This window comes from Carassius carassius, chromosome 4 (assembly GCF_963082965.1).
Source record: "Carassius carassius chromosome 4, fCarCar2.1, whole genome shotgun sequence".
Taxonomy (NCBI): domain Eukaryota; kingdom Metazoa; phylum Chordata; class Actinopteri; order Cypriniformes; family Cyprinidae; genus Carassius; species Carassius carassius.
Window position 1 is genome coordinate 12097832 of NC_081758.1, and position 20888 is coordinate 12118719.

A 20888-nucleotide genomic window follows, 5' to 3' on the forward strand; every position below is an offset into this window, starting at 1 on the left:
AGCATACAGAACATAACTTCACATTTAATCCCCGATTAATGTGAATATTATATATGAACTGTCCGACCAAATAAATCGCTGTAGTGCTTTTTGCTGCTTGCATGAGGAGAAAAAACACAGACGTCCATAGGGAGGCACTGGAAGCATGCGTTGCACACACCAACATGAAATACGTCCCTTACTAATCTGGAACGCAGTCATTCTTTGAAGTATCGATACTAATAAATTTAGGAATCGTGACGTTTTTAATTTCCGAGAATCGCGATACTTTTGAAGTATCGGTGCACCGTGCAACACTACGTGGATCAAGTTGAGGCTTAACCTGACCATTTGTGGATCTGCAGCATAGGGAATGAGAGATATTGAGAGCAGAGACTGTCTGAGTCAGCTTTCTCCACTCCTCACCGCTCATCTCTGTACTGTGCTCATGTATTCTGCTGAATTTATAGATGATCTCTCACCCAGAAGGACTGTTAGAGAATAGCAGCTCAAAACCATATTGTTCTTAAGTGACTTGGAAGGATTTGCCAAACGTGTGTTTGATATGTTTTTACCCTTGTAAATTACTGCTGTTTTGGTTTGGGACGCCAACCATTCCTGCATGAAAAAACAGCAGTGAGATGACATGATAAAGTAAACATTGCACATCTGGAACGTTCCCCCAGGAATGTTTGTATTATCACCTTATCCAAGCTGGAGCGTACTATGGCTCATCTGCCACGTCAGATGCACACACACAGACTCGCTCACTGGCAGGGGGATGTGATGCATCTGTCTCAATATAATCTCTTCCGGATGCTCTCCTTTTTAATGCCAAACCACAGATGCCTCTGGAGCAGAATGTCTCGCAGTGCTTAGAACACCACCTGATGAACCTATGAAAACATTAAGGCATCTACTTCAGTTTTAAACTTTTGTTAAGGTCATTTGATCTGTCCTTTTAAAAAGATTGAAAAGGTCTCACAAACTGACAGCAGTGAAAAGGAATTTTGCCTTTTACATGAATAAATGCAGATTTGTAGTGCTCTCATGTAAGTAAGGAAATTGTAAGAAGTTTTATTGTTCTGGTTCTGATTCCGATTACATTTACATGAATACTTTTTAAAGACCAAAACCATGAGTACATTTTCAGTAATTATACACTTTAAAGAATAGATTTTTGAAAAATGCCTTGTTATTTACAATTAAATTAAATGTTATAGTTTAAATTTATATTAAATCCAATTAGCATAACTTTAAAGAGCATTTTTTACACTCCAAGGTACATCTTAAGTTCGTCTTCATTTGTAATTTCAAAATAACCTTGTCTTGAAATTTTGTTAAAGTAAGCTGCCAGCTGTACTGACAAGCATTTTAGGTAAACTTGAACTTTAATGTCATCTCTTTTGAATCTTGTGTTTATTTTTTTTTAAATAAATGTGCAATTACACATTTATAATAATAAAGTTGCAATTTAGCACATAAAAATATATGAACTATATATGTAATATCAAATAACACTCTACAGTTAAATATTTTGCTTTTGTATGCTAGAAGTGTACTTATTTTTACATCACAACAAAATATTTTTAAAACAATTATTTAAAATGTACTTATTAAAATACCTTGAATTTGACTTTATTACAAGTTTTTTCTTCTAAATTAGTCCTGAGAGTGAACTCTCTTAACGTACATTTAACTTCTATTTTGTTATTATTATTTGCAAGTACGGTTATTTTTAAATATACTTTTAATATTTGAAATACAAGTGCACAATCAATTATTAGACACACTTCTTTTTATAAAGGTTTTACAGAGCTAGGATTTTAATTATTGGCATACAGTGTTGTCCAAGTGGTAATTAATAGTAGACAATCTTTTGATCCCTAACCAAGAGGGTATGACTTTCATTAATTCTTTGTTTTATCTGTTGCTATTCCTTTAGTAATTGCAGTCATTCGATAATGGCTCTCAGATGTGGAATGGAGTCAAAGGATGGATGGTTTCCTGCTTTTTCATGTTCTGTTTTGCTGTGTCAAATGACTAAGCATTGCTAAAAACCATTCAAGTGTAAGGTTGGTTGATAAGGAAGAGTAAAAACGTTTTATTTGTAAAAATGTGCCCCAAGGTTCTGTACCAGGCCCATTTTAATTCTTCTTCTTTGTTCATTTTAGGGAATAATGTAAAGTCAAATGTTACTAAAATGTTAAATTATGTCGAATTATTAAGTTGAATGATTGACAAAAACAGAACATCACAAAACGAATGCATTTTGATGCATTCAAAGGATCATAGTGTTTTATAGAGGGCTTATTTAATGCTGAAAGGACAACATATCGGTAATTGGCTATTTTTGGATCAGTTGCACTTGAGATTTTGAGATTTTCCATCATTGTTTAGTGTATCGTTTGGTCAGAATAGTTTATTAATTCAAATACGGCAATAAACCATAATTTTTAGTCTTTCTGCTCTCAATCTAAATTCACCCTTTTACCTTGAGAGTCTTATTCAGTTTACATTTCGGTATGTTCTGCATAATTTATCAGAAAAGCTTCAAATGTGACTTGCTTGGAACCAGAGACTTGTCTTACACTCTTTTGTCATGGCAATTGTAATTGTGTGTATATAGAGGGAGATGTTTTTTAAAGTAATATGAATGCATCCTTCTGAAGCACACAGAATGTGTATACACTTCGTTGTTTCTAAAGGACACAATATGCTTTCTTATGTATAGTAGTTGTGCCATCACTAATGAATAGACTGTGACCGCTGGGTTGATGAATGTAGGCCAGTTCAACCAACACAACAGTCATTCCCAGTTATATCTCAGCACCAACTGGCAGATTTTACTACACTACACTGCACTGCTGACATTCAGTGGCACCAGCTCTATTTTTCTAAACGTTACATTTTTTAGACATACATTCATTAGTGATAGATAAATTTGGCCATTTTAAGTGTATCACCATGAGTTGAAAGTTGAAAGAGACATATATTCAATTGTAGATATTTTTATGTAAGTAATAAATATAAAAATATATAATTTAGTATAATTATCATATGGTGTGTGATTTATTAGAGTAATAAACTAATAATTGTTCTGCCTTTTTCAGTTGAGTGTTTCATTATACTGTTATCACAATAAAAAATGTGTCCATGTTATCACTATGTACCTCTGAACCTCCTCTGCTCTCTCTCCTCAGGTTGGCGGAACTAAAACAGGAGTAGTGCGTTATGTGGGAGAGACTGACTTTGCCAAGGGCGAGTGGTGTGGAGTGGAGCTGGACGAGCCGTTAGGGAAAAATGATGGAGCTGTAGCTGGAACCAGGTACATCATTACCGGTAGTCTTCTGCTAACATGTCCTGTCTTTAGCGACACCCTCATGCCTTCAGCATTAAGAGGTCTCATTGTTTCATGCCTTAAATTCATAATTCTTAGTTAATAGTTATTTAATAGTGAGAACTGGACCTTAAAATAAAGTGTGACTGTATATTTATATCATTGATATTAGTATTATTAGTATTATTTATTTATAATGTATTTATCTGCCTGGTCTTATAATATAGCCTCTATTATGGTTTTATATAAAAACAACCACAACAACAGCATGTTGTGTCAGTTAGGTACTTTTTTTAATAACGTGAAATTATAGTTATCAGAAGAGCACATTAATAAATGACAGCTGACATTGAACATGAAAAAATACTTAAAGAAGTTAAACAAAATAGAAAGAGACTTAAGACTTAAGTTACAGTGAAATACTGTACTTTCTATCATTATGTGTATTGTGGTGTAATTGAGTGGCAGTTTCTCTCTGCAGATGATGAGGTTGTGGCATGATGTGATGCTTCTGAAATACACAATTGAGTTTAGAATTACAGTGTGTCTCTTTCCATTTGTTTCTGTAAAAACAATTGTTTATGAAGGCCAAAAGTAGTATGTGAGTGGGTAAAAAAAATGTAAATAAATTAAGTCATGGGATAGCTGTGGCTGGGTATGTTTATGCATAAACCCAAGTAATAAATGTACAAAAAAAAAATATGGACCATAAATTCAATAACTGTGTTACTTAGTGGTGAAGAGGAGAGAAGTATACTTCACTGAACAGAGCTGCTCACACTTACATGTTCTGTTAAACTAAAAAAGAGAAAAAGACATGACTGGAGGTGATTGAGAAAAGAACATTTTTGTTAAATTTGTATTTAAATGTAAGAAAGAAATAATTTACCTGTTGAGAGTGTAGTTGGATCATTGAGCTCCAGAAAATCAGTATTTAGCTGTTTTGACAGTTACAGATTTGAGAAAACAACAACAAAGGCTGGGAATAAAGAGCCCTAAACTCTAACACAAAGAACCATTTTAGCATGAAATACAACCGTTACTACATGTAAAGAACCTTTACTGTACAACATGGAATCAAAATGGACACAAAATGGAGATTTTTTTTAATACATCATCGTCTTATTCAGCTATCCATCAGTGCATGTTATTAGTTTTGATCAACATCTAATAACTTGAATATATTTAATTCCGATATTTAATGTTCATCATTCCCAATCCAGACAATTCCTGATGGACAAACTCCCACCCTGCATAATATTTAAGCAAAATAATGTTACATTACTAAAATAAAAGGGATTGCAAATGCAGTTTCATGTTGACTTTTAGTGGTAAAAGACAGGCCAAGTAATTTGGAAATGTAATGATTCACATGCTGAGCCAAGGTTAAACCTCTGCTGTCTTTTTAATGAAGAACGGGAATGGTTCAGTTCCAAACAAGAATATGCAGCTTCATGAATACTCATTAATTGTTGACATTTGGTCCAAGGCCAGATTGAGTAGATTATGTAGTTTGTTTTTATAATGATAGCTTGACATCAAGCTGAACTTCTGCCCGTGTTAAGTTCAGATGATTAGAAAAGAAATGTTTACTAAGAGAATTACAACAGTAATTTATTACAACTTTATTACACTACCATTCAAAAGTTTTGAAAGAGCCTCTATTCTTACCAAGACTGCATTTATGTATATACAGTATAAACACTAATAGTTACAGTAATTTTATGAAATAATTCCAAATAATGTTAGAGTAAACTCAATCTCAAACAATATAGTCGAGATCCATTTTTGCATTTCTTACAGTTCATCACTGAGCTATTTCCTTATTCTCTTTGTCTCTTTTTAGATATTTTCAGTGCCCACCTAAGTTTGGCCTTTTTGCTCCAATTCACAAAGTGATCCGCATTGGCTTCCCATCCACCAGTCCAGCTAAAGCTAAGAAGAGCAAGCGTATGGCAATGGGTGTGTCATCTCTGGCTCACAGCCCCTCCAGCTCCTCCATCAGCTCCGTCAGCTCTGTGGCCTCCAGCGTGGGGGGGCGTCCCAGTCGCACCGGCCTGGTAAGAGATGTTAAAATGCCAACTAGGAAGAGCCAATGCAAATCATTTCTTATGTTGACATTTTGCACTGTTAAAGGGGCCATAACATGTTGAATCATATTTTCCCCTAGGGTAGAAAATGCTATTTTTCCCCTTGAAAAGAGCCATTTAACAATTCAATTGTATGGATTTGAATTCAGTAGTCTCATTTTATTTCACTTTATTTTTCTGGCAGCTGACAGAGACGTCGTCGAGGTACGCGCGGAAGATCTCAGGGACCACGGCTCTGCAGGAAGCCTTGAAGGAGAAACAGCAGCACATAGAGCAGCTCCTGGCCGAGAGAGACCTGGAGCGGGCCGAGGTCGCAAAGGCAACCAGCCATATCTGCGAGGTGGAAAAAGAGCTGACGGCTCTGAAGGCCCGACATCTGCAGGTGTGACTCACACATATAAACACAACACTTGTATGTGTATTCCATTTACTCACAAATACAAACTTACACACTCCATTTAACACCAAATTTGGATTCATTTCTGTACGACAAAGACCTTTTCTCATCTCTCGTTCAGTATGCAACTGAGGCAGAGAGCAATTTACAGCAAGTCGGAGCCCTGCTGGCAAGCACACAGAAAGACAAAATGGAACTGGCCAATCAGCTTGAAGAAGAGAAAAGGTATGTATGAAAAATAAATGAAAAAGTTTTAAAACATATATAAAGTGCCAAAAGAAAAGCAGGGGAGAGTGGGGTAGATGGGACACTGCTTAAGTTGTCCTCTAGACGAGGAGTAATATCGGGAAGGATGTTACCCTATCAAATATGAAAACGTACACATCACTGGTTCTCAGTCGGGGACCTTAGCAAGCTTCCAAGGGGGCCACAATATGACTAAGAATTATTAAAATGTATATTATTATTATGATTATATTAATAACAATATCTTAATTAAAATGCAAAAAAAATCATAAAATTAAATAACCATCTTTTTCCCCCCTATAAATAACTATTGTTTCTGAGTTTGTGTTTATTAAAAAAAAACTATTTAAAACAATCAGCTTTTTCTTACAGTTATTGCAGAAATGCTGGTGGGGGGGTGTGAAAATGGTGTTGGACAATGATAGACCTTTGAGTCAAAAAGGCTGAAAATACTGGTCTGTTTCATAGGCCCCTAGAAAAAGGGCCATAGAGTGATCCAGTGATGCTATCTATTCTATTTGTAAAATAAATGTATTAATGAAAAAAAAAAAATCCTAATGGACAATCACAGAAAAAAGGCCGTTCACTGTCATTGTCATTGTTAAAGCCAGGGAAAGGTGTAATAGCGGTTGATTTTCATAGTATATCCTGTACTCACCACACAGTTTTTGGGGAAAATTCTAATCTAAAAATTGGCCATAAATTATGTATATGATTTTATAATTTGGTAATTTACCTACCATGTAGAAAGTTCAATTTGATGTGTTGAAGCACAAAAAAGGTGCACTTTTCTCTTAATCACAGCAAGCAGTATATGATGAGATATATAACTGTGTATCATTTGCTAGATAAACAGAAACAGCTGATACTGATACATCTTACCCTACTCTTCACAAAAAACTAAAAACAAATCATTGTTGACAACTGCCTGGATGGAAATAGTGTATTTCTACAATTATATTTGCTTATTAAACACTTTTGTTTTGTGTGATCCAGCATTCATGCCAATAGGGCTCAGTATAAAGTCCAAAACTGCTGTCTATGTGGTATCTACCAAAGAAACGAATAAAAAAGTAAATGAGGAGTTCCCTGACACCTGATGGTCATTATGTGTTACCACAGGAAGGTGGAAGATCTTCAGTTCAGAGTTGAGGAAGAGTCCATTACCAAAGGAGACCTGGAGGTATCTGCTTCTTCTTCTTTTTTTTCTTTTTTTTACTACTTTACTACATTTTTACTGCTTTACTGGGAGATAATGTGTACTTTTTTTTTTACAACTTTGAGGATTGCTATGAAGATAACGGATGTAAATGAATACCATCACTGAATGATAGAATTGGTTATATTTAAAAGTCTTTCCAAACATCTTCAGTCCAAAAAAGAAATGTGTTATGAATATATGACCTTTATGACAGTCCTACATACAGTACATGCCGTACTTAAACAGCGTAATTTTCATTTGCAAAAAATGAAATGTAATATAATATCTACTCTAAGATCTGTTTAAATGTATGTAAATGTGTTGAACACATCTCCATTTATCCAGCCCTATACTGTCATGCCGAATGTGAGAACATACTCTGTCCTGCCTTTAAACGTCTTCACACTGTGGTATTATGATTGCTGAATAAGCTAAGACCTTTTAATCTTTTTCTGTTCTACCTACCTATGTCTCTTTTTCTTGTTTCTTTCCTCCCCCCCTCTCTTTCTCTCTGTAGACTCAGACCAAATTGGAGCATGCCCGTATTCGGCAGCTCGAACAGTGTCTGCATTTAGAAAAGTCCAAAGCAGAGCGGCTTCAGAAAGAGTTAGAGGAAAAGATGGTAAACATGCAGGGAGATGAAACACCCAGCCTGTAGCCATCTCTCCCACTGCCATGTTTCTGTCCCTTTGTTAGAGACAGTGTCTATGGCTCGCCACTGTTTGCACTTGACTGACCAGGCCTGGGATCTCCATCATTCACCTAAAGCTCCCATATATGCTCATTTGACCTGAAGATCAAAAGATCAGATATTTCAGATCTATTTCAATTTCACCCATTTTTTTGCATTTACAATGTTGATTTAATTGGAATTGACTCCAGCTCTGATCAGAAATTGCATTGCTGTGAAACCCCAAAGTCACGAGTGTTGGAGATCTTTGCTTGTCTTTGTGGGGCAGCATTGCTCCTGTTAGCCAGGAATTGCTTTCACCTTTCATTTGCAAGATATTTTCTCATGTCTGTCTTCCCTTGCTCTCTAAACATCTGCCTGAGGGTCGGAGTTGAGGTGTCATCTTCTCGGCAGTGATCTCATTTTCCCACATCAGCCTTTATATTATGTTTTAGATGCTGAAATACAGCCTCCAACCTCTGAAAGGGTTGTGAAACAGATTACCCTAGCAACACCCTAACTACCAACCAGGGCTGAGTTTCCCAAAAGCTTCGTAAGCCTAAGAAGTTTTTTAAACGATCGTACGACTTATCTTAATATTACGGTCTGTTTCCCAAAAGCATCGTAACTTAAAGGTACAATTTGTAAGATATTTGCAGTAAAATGTCCAAAAACCACTAGGCTGGTGTTATATATTTTGGCCAGCTGATTACTAACAATATCTCTAATGTTTTCAACTATTTGTAAATCATGAGAAAATTCCCATTCTAAACAGTGACACGGGGCAGTGCAGTCGCCTTTCAATGACGTTAGTTACCCTTTGTTCCCGCCTTTACTGACGTAGAAACCACATGACAACAGTGTCGTGGACAAATGCGGAAGTAGTGTCTAGCGTCCAGCAAACCACTAGCTTGCTTCAAGCAGTTCCTTATTTACTTCGTCTTGCACATATTATGGTGGATTGTGTTACTTATTTATGGAAAATAATTACTGTTTGCCGTTTGCCGCTGTTTCTGTCGACAAGGACAGCTCCCGTAAACGTAAGCGTACGGGTCAACCAAACGACCCAAGAAGAGTTTGGGACAAGAGGAGAGAAAGAGCAAGGATCAATATCGGTGTTGCATTTTGTAGATGTGTTTTACTCGACAGGTGAGTTGTTTTGATTCGTATCTTTACAGAAAACGTATGCCATTATAACGATCAACAAGATTAGTATTATGGGGCATACACGCCAAACGCGGGGCATCGCGTCTCTAGACCCGCACGAGGAGCATCTGATCCATAGTCTGATCGCGTCTTTGCATCTGTTAAATCCATGATTTATCTTTCTGTCTGATTGATGGCCGTCAGCGGTTGGGTAGAAGACAACAAATCCCATCATTCCATGCTCCTTCTTAGCATCATCAAACTAGAGGTCTTCACAGTGCACCCGAGACCCGTCGACCTGGGACCCGTACGGGTTTGGGTCTATATTTTAAATGATCAGCCGGGTCCGGGTCGGGTTCGAGTCTATTACCTCGGGTCCCGGTTTAACATTGTGTGTAATACCCGTGCGATCGGAGTCATCGCACTTGGAGAACACCCGGCCGGGATCAAACACTGCTTGTGTTTTTTGTAACTTGCAACTTGTAAAATTAGGAAAAGAAAAGAGTGAGCCAAAAAAAAGCGATCTCTCTCTCTCTCTCTCTCTCTCTCTCTCTCTCTCTGCCCTTAGAATCAGACGCCGCAATGCTTGCAGACTTGACACACTCATATTTAATATATTTCAAATCAGCAACACAATCTGAGGTGAACTGTCACATGAATGTTTTCTATGACGCTCAAATTGCGTTAAAGCATATTTAAGGTAGATACAGCTAGCACGCATGTGCAGTCTTGAGCGCGTTTCATGTTTCTATTGCAACCAGTGAGGGACACTTTGACCGCCAAACCGCGCTTTACATTTTCTTCCATTTTTATAATAATATAAATGAAATGTTTAATCTTAAAGTTTTATTGGTCAGATTCAGACTTGACGCAGAGCAGAGAGCACAGAGATGTTGGCAAATAAATAATATCAGCGGCCATGGCATTGCACAAGCTATCGTTATTATAGTTCAAAAGGGCAAACAGTTGAGGTTATTATGCGAGTTAACTCGAGTCAGAATGTACATGTGCACAGTTGCATTTGTCATCCGTCACCATGACATCAAGAGGACTATTGAAGCTGAAATAATGAGTGGATTAAGCTTGGACTTGAAATAACGAGAGAAATAACATGGATAACTTTCTTGTCGGAGGATTGTAATGCATCACAGGCAGTCAGGTACAAGGAAGAGAGACTACGGCTCCTTAAATTAGGTAAGACAAAAAGCTGTATTTTTCGCAACAGGTTTATTGACTTGTAATAGCAATTTAAGGTGGAATATGTGACAATCAGGTCCAGTCGGGTCTGTGTCTTCCCGACGGGTTCGGGTCCAGCTTTCAAATAATAGACGGGTCTGGGTCGGGTTCCGGGTAGGCATTTCTCGGATCTACACGGGTCCGGGTCCAGCTTTTGAAATATTAGACGGGTCCGGGTCGGTTCGGTGTAGTACATTGCGGGTCTCTTTCGGGTTCGGGCATGAATTTTTGGACCAATGAAGACCAAACCACGCAATTGTTATTGTTTTGGTAGTGCACCCTCTAGTGGCAGCTCCTACAACCTGTACCTTTAAGTAGCACTTGAAAATCATCCTAGATCTACAAGTGCTCTGGAGTAATCATAAGCCCTAAGTGCATCGTAAGAAGACAGATTTATGCGGTCACCTGCAGGACAATCGGCAGATTACACCTTTAACTTGATTCAAGCGCAATGTGATTATATATAAGGATTTGATTGTGCTTTATTGTACACTTTATGACTCGTTTTCTGTTTTTTTGTTTTTATTAATTTATAAATGAATGAATTAAAAAGGGCAGGAAAAAATTTGAAATACACATTTAAATTAAATGACTGAAAAAAAAGAATAAAAAAAAGAATAAAAGAAGTAATGTAGGAAATGCTTCAAAGACTCTGTTATGTCAATGACTTGCTGAAGTGCACGGAAAAAAATGTGTTGGACCCGGAAATAACGTCTCACTCTCTCTCTCTATACTGTATATGAATAAATTAATTTAAATAAATGTATGCATTTAGCAGACGCTTTTATTCAAAGCGACTTACAGTGCATTCAGGCAAAAAAAATTTACCTAACATAATATATATGCAAGCTTATTTTGCAATATTAGATCACAAGAACAGGAATAAGCCCATACTTACAGCCGTCCATAGACCCCCCCCCCATCAGGAAAATGGTAGAAAGTGGACAGGAGAGACTGATTAAAAGATCAGGTGTAAGCGGGAATGTGTCTCCCTTGTCTGCTTGTGATCCGATCGATCAAAACACATCTTAATACCAGACATAAACAGGGCCTCACATTTACTTGAGTAAATGTAAAAGTGTAGTTTTGGCTGTCATTGTGAATGAAGGCAACACAGTTGGGGCACTCTAATCAACAGGACTTCACATTTATCAACAGGTCAGAGGCAGGCTCCAGCCAACACCCATGAGGCTGGGCGAGAGTGTCAAGGTGATATAAAGGGAGTAACACACTGTGGTTTCAAGAGGGGATTTCTATATTAAATATAGATATTTTATGTAGATCTGTGCTTTTCTCTCTTGTGGTTTGAGCCTGCATCTATGAACTCTTATAGTATTATCTGACCTCTGATAACCTCTAATGATATTTTTCTTTGAACTATCACATTTTCAGATGACTCCAGAATGACTAATATTAATATTTGGGTGTTCTGTGTTCTGATTCTTTTTTTTTCTTTAAACGTAATTTGAATGCTTTCCTTTGGACTTGCTATGTGCTGTTCCATCTCATATTTGCCTGGCTGCTTCTAGATGGACAGACTTGCTTGGGCTTGAATTCAACAGGAATGCTGGTGTAGTTTCATAGGTTGCACTATATCTGCTTCTTTTTTTTTTTTTTTGCACATGCAAGAGCCATTTTGGAAGAAATGGCCATTCACTGAAATGTTTGCAGGGCAAGCGAAGGCTTTGTTTGCCTTTCATGCCTTTATTGCCCTTCAGTCGCTAGTTCTAGTGGGCAACTCTCCAAGATATTTCATACTGATTATCAACAACATTAAAATGTTTATTTGGGGGATGCACAATATACAGTATAGATATATATTTTTAAACAGTGTGATATATATTTTTTTTACTGTACTGTAATTTTAAAAATCTCATTAGAATAATGAAAAACTGATATACTTTTATTAATGATTCAGATTGTAAAGTTATATATATATATATATCATTATCAGTTCTCAGTAGTATTCTGTTACTCAAAAATATTACTACAATGCAAAAATAATAGAATTTTGATCATTTAAATTGAACAGTAAATTAATTATTACTGGACAGGATTATTTACATAATTTCTGTCTTGTTTTTTTTTTTTTTTTTTACATGAAAATTGTGTATTGTTAAATTGTATTTAAGTGTCATGAAAATAACGTCACGTAAAATTTTTATGGTCCTAAAATGGTAATTTCTCAATTGTTTTAGGACCTCTACAGATTTACCTTAACATTGGCCCGTAACCGTTAAGGTTCCCAGTGTTTATAGTGCATCCCTAGTTTAGTCGTTTGTATTGTTATTTTCATCACTTTTGTCATTTAATGAGCTTTTTCCATTTGATACAGTGACAAACACCCTCAAAATGTGCTTTACTTTGAATCTCTAATTAAATCCTAAGATTGAAGTCAAATGTCTTGTTGAAGAAAATGACTAAATCCTTTGAGAGTTGCCCCTGAGCTGAGTGATTGGAGGTTTTTAGCATATAAAAGATCCTTCAAAACCTTTTTTCTGTCCTCTAGCAAACTACAGTTGAGGAGAAGAGTCGTGTTATGCAGCTGGAAGAGGAATTGGCGTTGCACAAGGCTGAGGTCGAGGAGCTCCAGGCTCGGCTTCAGAGAGGCTCCTCCGGTCCTGGCACAGACGCTGGAGACAGCAGACCAGGCATAAGCTCAGAGACTCTGGTTTTGCGAGAACAGCTTCTTACTGCAGGTCGTGAACGCCGTGAAGAGAGCAGCCAGCTGCGCGAGAGGTACGAAGCATCTTTGAGCAGCAGCCAGAAAGAAGTTGAACGTCTTAAAGCCACCACAGAACGTCAGGGCCAAGAGATCTCCGACCTGAAGCAAAGACTTCAGCAAGCCACTCGTGAAAACATGGAGATGATGGACAGCTGGAAAGCCAAACTTGACGCTTTGGTTGGAGACCATCAACGGGCTCTACTGGAACTAAAAGCCTCGCTAACAGGAGATCGAGGGGCCAGTGAGACCAGTGGAGCAGAGGTTGAAGGAACCACACCTGAGATGAGAGCAGCTCTGGAGAGCTTAAAGATGGAGCAGCAATTGGAATTAGAGAACCTGAAGGCCAAACATGAGATCGATGTTGCCGTGATGGCCAAAGAGCGTGAAGATCTACGTGCCCGACTTCAGGAATTGCGGGACCAGCTAGAGGAGAGTGAGGAGAACTGGAAGATCCAGGTGGAAGCCAAGAGCAACCAGGATTCTCTGGAGCTCAAAGAGATCTCGGAGAAGCTTCAGAAGGCAGAGCTGAGGATCAGCGAGTTGGATAGGTCCCATGAAGAGCAGGAAAGGGCCACCCATCTTCTCAAAGAGCAGCTAGAGCTGGCTGAGAAGAAGATGGTAGATTATGAGGCTCTGCAGAAGGCTGAAGCTCAGAGCCGAGCAGAGATCCTCTCTCTGCAGGAGAAGCTGAGAGTCAGTGAGAACCGACTCCAAGCTGTAGAGGCGGACCACACCACCCAGGATGTTAACGTCAGTGACCTCTGGGACAAAACCCTATTTATTTCAATGATTCTGCTCTTTACAAATGTGCTGATTTTCTTTTACTAAAATTAGAATTTGATTGTATATACCTGGAACCACTTCTAAAGGATCCTACTGGATAAACTGAAATCCAAAAAAAACTAAAATACATTTATATTTATCCAGTAAGAGGATCTAATTTGATACTTAGATTATCAATGTGTGACCCCATTGAAATCATATGGTATTAGCTCCAAATTTGAACAGAAATTCTAAAACCTTTAGGATTGTTGACTGGAGATCATAAAAAAGTTTTTTTTTTAAGTTCACCTAAATATAATGTTTTCTGCCCATCCAGATGATCGAAAACAATGAAAACTCGGAAGAGAAGATTAAACTAAAGCAGAATATGGAAGGTATGTTTACAACAACAAAAAAAAACGATTGTTTACTTCTGTAACTGTTCAGATTTTTTTCTGTTTTTGAAAACGCCCTCTTATGCCCATCAAGGCTGAATTTATTTGGCCAAAAAGTACAGTGAAACAGTAATATTGTGAAATATTATTACAAAGTCAAAATGACTGTTTTCTGTCTCAGTATAATTTAAAACGTCATTTATTCCTGTGGTGACGAAGCTGAGTCTTCAGCAGCCATTACTCCAGTCTTCAGTGTCACATGATCTTTCAGAAATCATCAGAAACATTTTCTATCATCGTCACAGTTGAAAACAGTTCAGTTAAATGTTGATTCATATTTTTGTGAAGACCGTGATCTGTTGTTTTTTCAGGATTCCTTGATGTTCAAAAGAACATCATTTATTTTGAAATATAAATCTTTAATAATATTATAAATGTCTTTACTGTCACTTTTGATTACTTCAATGTATTGTTGCTGAATAAATACATATATACAGTGTATATATTTAATTTGAATGATCCAGACTTTTGCACTGTAGTGTATGTAAATTAGTTGACAGTGGTATGCTAGATCATTCTGGTATTCTTTTTTTTAATCAAAATTTTAAAAGTAATTATTCAGTAGTTTTCAGACATTTCAAAATGAGAAAGTTGTTCTCTATGCCTGTGTTTATAACTTTAAACTTTCTATTAGAAACCCTGGAGAAACTCACAAAAAGGGAAAAAGAAGTATCCACTCTAACAACCCAAGTAGATTCCCTGAAGACCCAAATAACTGGTAAGTATCACATTTAAGGTGTAACATTTATGCCATTCTTGTTATGTTTTTTGTAAAACATCTAAGAGAGCTATATATATATATATATATATATATATATATCATAACATAGTATGATGCTAGTGATATTTTGTTCTCCTTACAATAAACGCATGCGTAGCCTTGGAGGAAAAGGTTCGTTTGGGAGAGAAGGCGGCAGATGGACTCGTTATGGAAAAGACACGCTTGGAGGCAGAGCTGGAGTCCATGACCAAGAAATCCCATGATGCCTCAGGCCAGCTGGTGGTTATTAGCCAGGAGCTTCTGAAGAAAGAGAGGTAAAGAGCATAACATGGAGAAGGAGAGGACACTTTGTGATTTATTACAGGTGTGAGTTAGCTTTTAACCATTTCCAACTTCTACACTATACAATATAGTGTGTATTTGAAATTAGTATCCCAGCCTCTGTTCTGTCCCTGTCATGAAAAACCATCATCTGGATTGTATTGCTTCCCAATACACAAGGATAAAGATGATTGTAATCCACTCCAGAGCTATTTCAATTAATGAAGACAATTACATTGATTAAAACTGTGGCCAAAACTTAATTTAGCCTTTTCAGTCAATGCCACATGCCGACAGTGAATATCCTGTCAGGGGTTTGGGCTCTTAAAGGAACAGTCTGTATGAGTTTTTAAACTCTGTGGAACACAAAAGAAGATATTTTGAATAATGTTGGTAATCAAAACATTTTTGGTTCACTTCATATTCACTTCCATATTAGTACCAAAAAATACTATGGATGTCAGCTGGAATCAGAACCATTTGGTTATCAACATTCTTCAAAATTCTTCTTTTGTGTTCCGCCGAGGAAAGAAACTCATACATCTTTGGAAAGACTTGAGAGTGAGTAAATGACAAGATTTTCCTTTTTGGGTACAGCTTTGGAAAGACGTGAGGGTGAGTAAATGATGACAAGATTTCTGATTTGGGTGGACTATCCGTTTTAAACAACTTTGCATTGAGAATGATGTACAGAAGTACATTTGATTATGTACTTTTAAAAATTTGACTGGGTCAAACAGGCGCTACAGTACCGAAGAATGTTGCCCTAAAATTCTGTTTAGAATTTTTTTTCTTCATATTATTATTTAGTTTTATGCAATACATTGTCATTTTCTGTGTGTGTGTGAATGCGTATCAGGAGCCTGAATGAACTTCGGGTGTTATTGCTGGAATCTCCGCGTCACTCAGCGGGAGTGGATTGGGAAATAAGCCGTGAAGTCCACCGGGCCGAGTGGAGGATGAAGGAGCAGAAACTACAGGATGACATCAAAACCCTCCGAGAGAAACTTTTGCTGCTGGTGAGATACATGAGCAGAAACTTGCTGTTGCTTCTGTTTTATGACAAACAATTCATGCCATTGTTGACACGTTTAAACTGCATTTGAGAGAACTTTCCTTTACTAATTATGGATTTCCTCTCGGACACAAATGTATATATATAAAAATATATAAATGATATTTGTATTATACAACACACTATTTCTATCCTTATTTCAGGGTCGGGAGCGGTCCTCTCCAGACCATCGTCGATACTCGATGATGGACCCGTCTGCTTCAGACACAGAGGTGACCCGTCTGCGTCAAAGGCTGCTGAGCACAGAAGATGCCCTGAGGAACGCTCTAGAACACAACCAACACGTGGACCAGCTAGTGCAGGCCATGCGCACCCGCCCGGACAAGAACCAGGTCAACAGCAGACAACATGCCACTGCTCCTGACTATTTCTCCAGTGGACACTGTTTTGTATACCAACCCAGTCTAACAGTGTAACAAATATTCAAATGCTCTGTTTTTTCTTCTTTCTTTGTGCTCACAGGCTCATGCTAGTGCAAATTCTGCAAATGGAATCCATCAAGAAGACACTTCGTTCACACAAGAGGTTAAAAGATCTTTGTTCATAAAGAGTTCAGAAACCTAATATTTCTATATCATCCTAAACTCCGTTTCTCTGTCTAGGAAGAACACTGAGGAGGGCTAAAACAGTTCTAAGGAGGTGTATTGGAAAAGATGAAGCCAATTTGATGCCTAGACCTTTGGACTAGTGCTTCACTGGACATCTTCTCTTCTGTTTACAGTTAACACCAAAACCTGACTTTTTTAGAGGCACAAACAGAAAGAAACCACAAATCGAAAGAGTATCTAAGATGATCTGACATGCTATAAAAAGACATAACAGAAGTGATTTTGAAGGTCAGTGGTACAACACGGATAAACTGACACACCGACCCTGTAGACTACCTCCGAGATGGACACTGATGTCTGACTTAACAAATGAGAGAACGTTGGGCAGGATACTTGAATGCTCGGATAAACCAGTACTCTGTTATATAACATTTGGGCCTCAATTTATACGGTTTAATTTATTCGCCATTTATGTTTTTTAAAAATGGTATGTTCAAAGAGATAAACTGGCCAACTCCCAGCAAAAGGTTTGAAGGTCTTGGGCTGGTCACTGGTCACTAGATACTGTAGCAAACAAGTAAATAAAACAGACAGGCTCCGTTATTCTATAACTGCTCATTTCTGTGTTGATTTCTTTTTATTAAATTTTTTTGAGGCATGAATTTTAAAGTATGAATTATACAGTATTCAGCAACCATGGTCAACAGAATTAGCAAGTTAATATGCACCGTGAAGCTTCAAAAACCAGTATTGCAGTTTCAGTCAATATTAGTGCATACTTTGGTAATATTATAAAATATTAGCATACAATGGCAACTTCCAACCTGTAGTTCAATTCAAATGAACATTGAACCAACAGCTTTTGTTTCTTGTTTTGAATCATTTGCTGAGTGATTTCATTCTTTTAAATCAGTTGGAGGTGAGAATTAGAGAATCTTTTCTTGATGGGCTTGAGAGGAGGTATTACACACACAAGTGACATGAATCGAACAGTTTTGAGACTCTATGAACTATTTTACATTGAAATTACATTTTGATCATATGGCAAATGTTTTACCACTGAAAATACATTTTGCTTAAATGATATTGCTGGGTTTTCATTTTCTTTAGAAACGTGTGAATAGCATGTTAATTAACATGCACACATTTGATTTAATAAAGTAAAAAAGTAAAAAAATAAAATAAATAGCATATTGAAATTTTTTGTCATATGCAAGTCAGTTTATTTTGATAAAAAGAAAAGATCACCTGTAGTACAACCCCTTAAGAGATCAAAAAAGACTGTTTATCCTTTACTATGATCTGATTTCTTTCTCCATCCAGATCTCTCTAGTAACAAATCTGATCTTAAAACAGATACAGTACAAAACATAACTGAAATCCCATAAATCAGTGTCTGCTCAATGGTATTCCGGAATTTACTCTCCTTTGAAAAAACCATGTGGATGAAATACTGTGCAATTAGGTCATGTTTGTTCATTAAGCAACTTTATACTGATGTGATTGCTATTAGAACCAAGAAAACATTTGTTTTAAAAAAGGACTAGGGAAAATGATAGGGCTGGCCCCAAGTTTTGCAGTTGAAATTTCTTTAGATTGCAGCTGGATTCCATAAAAATGCCTTTATCCTTTGGGAAACAGTTCACTCACCACTTGCTGTAATGATTCCCAAGAATCAGTGATTAAATATTAACAAAGAGACACTTTGTAGTGTGTATTATTTGTAACAAGTGCATACATAAGCACTTTTCAATTCACCGCTATATACACAAGAATTTATCTGTCATTTTCAAGAAATGGTACAATTTGGACTTGAAATTTTATGATTTTTAACATTTTATTTGAAAAGGTTACTGTCATATTGGAATGCATTAATATTCAGATTAGTGATCAGTAAACATGGGATTTTCAGTGGCTGATTACCATTACCCCCAATCCTACATGTACTGTCTTAAAGCAATAGTTCACCCAAAAATGTCTATATTTTGAAGAATATATATGTATATTAAATTAAATTTATGCATTTAGCAGACGCTTTTATCCAAAGCAACTTACAGTGCATTCAGGCTATCAATTTTTACATATCATGTGTTCCCGGGGAATTGAACCCCCAACCTTGCGCTTGATTAACAGTGCTCTACCAAATGAGCTACAGGAACTTTGACTGTATATACTACGGTAAAATAAAATATCAGGTTGTAAATGATGACAGAATTTTCATTTTTGCATGAACTATCCCTCTAAATATAGTACCAATAGTTATGGTTCTTGTAATGGTAGCTACTGTAGGTTAGTCGGCTGGACAAAAATGGGGGAAAAATACTCTTGGAAACAATGGCTGGCATCAACTGTTTGGTTATCCACATTAAACTAAACCTGACATTTTTAAGTAAATCACTGAAAAACTATTTTCTTAAGCATACTCAAATAATCTTTGTTTTATTTAGAGTATATCAAATATTTGTTGTAGTGTAGTCTTAGCCCCTAATAAAAAACTTTGCAGAAGAAAATAATTATTTTACAAGGAACTAGAAACATGCAGATCGGAATTCATATTGACTGTTAAGAGTTCAGAAAATAAATATGTAATCACAAATATTAAAACATAATTTAGTAATATAACAATTGAAGTTTTTTTTATTAATTTTCCAGAATCTTTTTGATTAAAAGTTAAATATGACATATCACTTCTGAGAATAATGTTATTCCATTATCTAATCAAACGGTTCATTTAGGCAAAAAGTGATTAATGACAATTATATACATTATTAGTGAACAAATTAAGTAGTGATAAAATAAGAAGCTTTTCCTTAAAATCCACAGGCCCAAATGAGCTCGTAGTTTAAAAATCCCATATATCGCTGAGAGACAAGTTTAGTAAGAAGTTATCAAATGAATTTTCATTCCTCAAATCATCCTGAAGATATGAGCCAATATATTTTTTTAAGCTAGTGCAATATCCGGAGAGCAAAATATATAGGCCATATGGGCACCAGGGCCATCTGAAAATACATATCTGCAAGCAAGAGCATGATTTCCACCAGCAAAACTAATGACCAGCCTCTACGGAATGACTGAGGTGAGGGATAAACGCACTACTATGTCACGCCGGTAGGTGGAGACATAACAAAACAAATCAGCCTGTTCTGTTGATCTCTAACCTTTGTTGTTAGACAGCAGTTTGTGATCACATATAGATCATCAATGCTGCCTTAATATTTTGTGTCACATAGACTTAAAGAACTGTACTATACAAACTTATACAAAATTACTATTATTAAGGCATTATTCCAACAAATGCAACATTTTGAAATGTACTAAACATGTTATGTGTTTCCTGGGTCCTATAAGCATAACCGTTTTAAATATGGTCCATATCCTCTAAACATTTTAGCATCTGTTTTAGCAGTTTGTCATTGTGGGCCACACCTAGAAATGTCATTAGTTTAAATCGAAATATTTTTCAAACTATTCTATAGACAGAAATGACATCTGAGACATAGGTTTTGTTTGTCTTGACCCAGGAATTCAGATAAATTTAGATCCTGAATTACTTGCAAAAAACAAAAAAAAACAAACAAAAACACTTTTAGATATCATAGCGCCACCTAGTATTAAATAAATGTGCATATGGGATTTGGGACCATTCCACCAAGTTTGCAGACAGTTTTAATAAAATAAATAAATACATGCACTTTTGGTTATTTAGACTAATAATAATAAGAAAACGGATACAATAGAACCCTTCAGTGCTCGGTTCTTAATACGATCTCATCCATGGTTAAGAGTGGGATGATTTAAAGCAGGGGTCTCCAGACTCGGTCCTGGGGGGCTGGTGTCCTGCAGGGTTTAGCTCCAACTTGCCTCAACACACCTGCCGGGAAGTTTCTAGTATGCCTATATGATCTCGATTAGCTGGTTCAGGTGCAGGACACCGGCCCTGCAGGACCGAGTTTGGAGACCCCTGAGTTAAATA

General features: G+C 36.7%; 1 protein-coding gene across 3 annotated transcripts in view; it reads left to right on the plus strand.

The window, feature by feature from the left end:
* Positions 1 to 17332, plus strand: part of LOC132135321 (CAP-Gly domain-containing linker protein 2-like) — a 41129-nt gene extending 23797 nt beyond the window's left edge. Inside the window, exons 4-17 of one of the 3 annotated variants that reach the window (XM_059547186.1) lie at positions 3183 to 3307; positions 5166 to 5379; positions 5594 to 5791; positions 5928 to 6031; positions 7175 to 7235; positions 7771 to 7875; positions 12815 to 13780; positions 14130 to 14187; positions 14882 to 14965; positions 15126 to 15282; positions 16149 to 16308; positions 16508 to 16696; positions 16827 to 16889; positions 16967 to 17332. In XM_059547186.1, the coding sequence (XP_059403169.1) occupies positions 3183 to 3307; positions 5166 to 5379; positions 5594 to 5791; positions 5928 to 6031; positions 7175 to 7235; positions 7771 to 7875; positions 12815 to 13780; positions 14130 to 14187; positions 14882 to 14965; positions 15126 to 15282; positions 16149 to 16308; positions 16508 to 16696; positions 16827 to 16889; positions 16967 to 16978 (2496 nt within the window). In that variant the 3' untranslated portion in view covers positions 16979 to 17332. Of the gene's footprint in view, positions 1 to 3182; positions 3308 to 5165; positions 5380 to 5593; positions 5792 to 5927; positions 6032 to 7174; positions 7236 to 7770; positions 7876 to 11463; positions 11515 to 12814; positions 13781 to 14129; positions 14188 to 14881; positions 14966 to 15125; positions 15283 to 16148; positions 16309 to 16507; positions 16697 to 16826; positions 16890 to 16966 lie in introns of all 3 variants that reach the window. The other 2 variants (XM_059547187.1, XM_059547188.1) reach the window with 2 other exon arrangements.
* The last annotated feature ends 3556 nt before the right edge of the window (positions 17333 to 20888 follow it).